Source organism: Eufriesea mexicana, unplaced genomic scaffold, assembly GCF_001483705.2.
Source record: "Eufriesea mexicana isolate 0111107269 unplaced genomic scaffold, ASM148370v2 scaffold1949, whole genome shotgun sequence".
Taxonomy (NCBI): Eukaryota; Metazoa; Arthropoda; class Insecta; order Hymenoptera; family Apidae; genus Eufriesea; species Eufriesea mexicana.
The window spans coordinates 238,362-243,431 of NW_016910026.1; the positions used below are offsets into that span (position 1 = coordinate 238,362).

Below are 5,070 nucleotides of genomic sequence, written 5' to 3' on the forward strand. Positions count from 1 at the left end.
TCAGCAGTATATACACTACCGATCGGGGTTCCTTATGGATGTCGTTCTTGCCGGTCTCGAATCCTGAGGCGGAGGAGTAAGAGGCTCATACGATTTCCGCGGGTAGCGCACAGTTCGAGGTTTAAGGAATGGAGCTGCTCGCGAGTCTTGGCACGTTTCCCGATTGCGGAGATGGTATTCCTGCTTATATTATATAGTTCGCTTACAAAGATCCCTCGCTCAGTGAATATAACATAACTTTATGGCGTATTCCTTAACATTAAAACAGTATTTGCTATACTGTGGCCATAATATACGTGCTTACATGTTATGCAGAAATTGTAATATATGTGCTCACAATTTTGTATAATCGGTTAATTCGTTTATTCTTATTCAAAGATTGTAATATTACGTGGTTGCATATTAGTTACAATTACTTACACGTCCAAGTCTATTCACAGTTCGTACGTCATGGACATCAACGTCACACGCAACTAGTGCGATTTCAGTACAGTTTCAGTACCACCTTCTAGTAGTATTAGTACAACTTCAGTATATCTAAGTAGAACTTTAAGTACAGCTTTAGATCAGTGTTCAGGACTGCTGAATTGCAGTTTTCGCACTGTTTCAGTAATTCCTGATTACGGTTTCATCTCTTTCACGGAAAAACTATGGTTCATCTGCAGTAAAGTTTTAGTGCTGCTTCAGAACAGACTCAGAACAGCTTCATTGCAGGTTTGACACACATTCTGTGCAATTCCAGTACAATTTCATTACGATTCTATAGCGGTTTTAACACAGCGTCAGTAGATCTTGAGAAAAGTCATAGTGGAGTACCAGATAATTGTCAGAAAAGCTTAATTGAATTTTTGCGCCGCTTCAGCGTTTCTTGATTACAGTTTCAGTTTTTTTAGCAAATTTTCCGTTCATCTGCAGTAAGGCTATAGTACTGCTACAGAACAGTTTCACAACAGCTTCATTGTAGTTTCAAGTTACTTTACGTAAAATTTCTGTGCGGTTCAGTTATATTTTATAGAGGTTTTAACACACCTTCAGTACATCTTGGGAAAAGTTTTGGTACTTCTTCAGACCAGTATTATATCAGTGATCCTCTAAATTTCTGGATAAAATTTTTATTAAGTCTTAATCGTCTTAAAGTTGAACATGTAATAATTTTTTCATTGTCCTGTACAAAATTTACTGAAATTATAGAATATATTATTGTCGATCCTGAAATAAATATAATTAAATTTTTTAAATTTAATTATAATATTTCTTCATAACGAAGTATGAAATAAATTCCAGCTGTTACGAATGTTGGAGAATGAACTGATAATGAAACCGGAGTAGCAGCTATTTTTGCCACTACTAATCATATACCAAATGGTAATTGTGCTCCTTTGTAAAAATTATTAAATGAATACCGTTATGATTAATAAGTCGGCTGTATAATTTTAAATTTCAACTGCCCAATACTATTGTGATTGATATGAATATTAATTACGAACAATCTCATAAAGGACTTAATAGAATTCTTAATATTACAGAATAAATAAATTTGTTCTTTCCATAAATAATATTTAAACAGTAAGAAGTTAGTCCTAATCTATCTCATCCAATAACGACTGATTACATATTAGAACTAGTAATTAGAAGACATATAGAATTTAAAAGCAAAACTATTAAATAAGGAAATAGTTTAATTAAATAGTTTTCTAAATTAATGTATCTAATTCTATATATTAAAACTATTGAACTATTAATTCAAATTAAAGATAGAAATGTTATACCTTTGTATCGAAATAAACTATAAAATTAATTTTTATTTAATTTATTCTACAAATGTTTCACTATATAAAATTATAACTTTGTATATTACGATATACAAATTTGTTCGCCCCCTAGGGGCTGCAGGACCTTGTCGTAGGGGGCATCCCTGTTATGATCCTGGCGACGGAGAGCGGAGATCCGCAGCCTGGGACGGTGCATTGACGGACGGATGTAATCGTGGGCCTCCGGAGCGAGTGTTTACTGTTCCCATGGAGGGCACAACGCGCCGGACACCGAGAAATTGCTGGGGGCTTACGGAAGAATACCGGGCGTCACGCCAGCGCTCGAGGTAAGCGATCAATGGCAGTGAAAAGAAGCGCTGAACTGAACTCATTAGACGTGGGCTCGGACCATTGGGGAACGGGTTACAAGATTGTGACCCGCAACCTGGGACGGTCCGAGCCATCCGTATTCAGAGACGATGAAACTATGGACAAAATCATCGAAGGTTTATTCCCGGCGCACCCTGAACAAATGTGGACGGTGAATGATATCGGCGACGACGGGGTGACTGAGTTCTGACGAGCGGATCTCAGTGAATCTGTATCGCAGCTCGTGGTGGGAAAAGTACGTGGTCCGGAAGGCGTCTCCGTGGAAATTCTCGGGACACTTGTAAAGCGACACCCGGAATTGCTCCTGGACCTGTATAACATATACCTGGGGGAGGGTGTGTACATCAGGGACTGGAAGACGGCCGGTTTATCCTCATAGATAAGCAAAATTTCGGGGATCCGGAGTAGCCGTCACTCTACAGACTGTTGAGTTTACTCAATAAACTGAGCGAACTTATTGAAATGATGCACAGACCGCGCATAAAGCAGGCTGGCCAGGTCGCTGGTAGTCTGAACGACAGACTGCACAGACTCAGGAAAGGACTATCGGAAACAGGAGCGATCCTACACGTGTTCCACTCCTTTCACAGAGCACAGACGTGACCCCATAAGGACAGGCTCTTGGCGACAATAGACGTACATAATGCCTTCATCTCAGCAGTGTGGGCCGACATTTTGGAAGCATTTACCACTGCCTTCCTGTTGCCGGCCTAAATTCTCAGGGTTGTAAATGACTATCTACTGGACCGACACATCACGCATGTGACGGAGACCTGGATCAAGACACGAAAAGTCACTGCCGAGTTAGCGCAAAGCTCGATCCTTGGCATCCATGTCTGGAATAGTGAATACTGCGAAGTTCTGAACCTGCTGACGCCAACGTGGTTCTACCTGGTAGCATACGCGAACGTCCTGGCCATTGTCATAGTGATCTGGGACGTGCGTCTGGCTCAGCTACGTCTGACTCAAACCACGAGACGGGTAAACGAATGGATGCAAAGCCGGTGTCTACAACTGGCGACGCAAAAGGCAGAATTCCTCTACTTGACAAGAAAACGAATTGACACGACGATTCCCATGGTGGTGGGTACGTCCGTTGTGAGGCCTGCCTGGTCCGCCACGTATCAGTGGTGGCTTTGAATACGAGGATGACCTTTTGGTCGCACACCTTGGACGCCGCTAACAGAGCCGCTGCGGAAATCGCAGCACTATGCCGCCTCAGGGCCAACATGAAGGAACTGAGGCCCAGCATGCGAATACTGTTAATGACGGTGTTCCACTTGATCATCCCGTACGGAGCCGAGATATTGGCAGCCGCGTCACTAGTCGCGAAGTACCGCAAAACGATCACAGCGGTACAGAGGAGTGGAGCGTTACGGATTGCACGCGCGTACCGCTACGTCTCAGAAGCGGCGGTGCTTGTGATCGCCGGGGTTATTCCTATAGATCTCCTAGACCTCGAGCGAAAAAGTATCTACGAGTCTAGCGAAGAAAAGGGAAGGACAATGACCGCCAGAGCAGCAAGGACAGCTGACGAGCTGGCAAACCCGCTGGACCGATAACGACAGAGAGATATGGACGAGAAGCCTAATAAGGGTCGTACGACCTTTGACGAGGAGAAGGGCAGGGGAAGTGAATTCTCACCTGACCCTGCTCCTCTCTGGAAACGGATAATTCCGTCGGTATCTGTACCGGACGGGGAAGGCTACTGCTCTGTCTTGCAGGTACTGTGGACATGACAGAGACGACGCGGTGCATACGTTCTTTGTGTGCCATCATTGGACAGTGGAGAGACAGAGACCTAAGACGATGACTAGGGACATTTCACCGGACAACGTCGTGCCCGAGATGATGAGAAGCAAGGATAGTTGGAACGACATTACACGATAAGTGACAAAAGTACTCGAAGGCAAGAAAGCCGTCGGGCACTTGAAGGACTCACGTGCTAGTCCGAACGACAAAGAAGACAAGGAAGACGCGACTGCCGTGAAGGATAGGAACTCCTGCCGGCCCTATGTAATGTGCACAACAGTTCCGGGCCGGCTGGTTGAGGAATGTGGAGGTTACAGCTCATAGTGCACAAGCTGACGGTTCCTCTCCATTATATGTTCAAGCGGCTGGGGGCTTTAGCTGCCCGGTCGTCGATGATAATACTGAAATCAACATACTGGGCAGCGCACTGGCGAGGGACGGACCATGCGCTCCATGTCCCCGACATCATGTACGGCTTCCAATGCCTCGTCCACAGTAGCGAAGCGTTCCTTCCGCTTTCTTACCACCATGAAAAAGATATATATATAAATTTGTTATTATTGATATTAAACTATATAAAGGTAAGGTAATGAAAAATATTACCTTTACAATAATTTAAAAAAATTTATTTAAATTGTAGTTATCACGCACCAGTGTTTGTTATTAAACTATTTAAATGAACTTAATTTATGGAATTTAAATTAAATGCAGATAAATTTAGTGGGATTCAGTGTAATAATGAAGTTTAGTATTTCATTAATATTCCAGGAATTAAATTAAATCTCAAATAATATATTCCACGATTAATAACTAAATAAATGTATAGAAGAAATAAATCTTGATAAACTGAAAAATTGAAAATAAAACAATAATTTTATATGGAAAGATTAAGATTACTAATAATATAATTTCTGTAACTAAGTTAAGAGAAAATTTTATTGATATTGTGGTATCGCAGGATAATAAGCTTGGGCTTATCTTGAGCATATTTTCTGGGGTGCGTGACGAAGGATGAATGACCGTACGCTAGGATCGTGTGGTCGTGATGCTTTAGAATCCATTGATTGCAAGTGAAGTGTGTCTCTAAGGATGCGTCTAAATGTTTGGGCTACGTGACACGCTGAGAGCAAGTCTGTAAAGTGTGCGTGGGAAAGCGTGACTGGGAAGGAGAGCATGG

General features: G+C 42.3%; 1 protein-coding gene across 1 annotated transcript; it reads left to right on the top strand.

Annotated features, from left to right (window-relative positions):
• Positions 1-3,289: 3,289 nt before the first annotated feature.
• LOC108549387 (uncharacterized) lies at positions 3,290-3,703 on the top strand. The gene has a single exon (XM_017902738.1). It carries the CDS (start codon positions 3,290-3,292, stop codon positions 3,701-3,703), a length of 414 nt encoding a protein of 137 aa, XP_017758227.1.
• Positions 3,704-5,070: the final 1,367 nt, after the last annotated feature.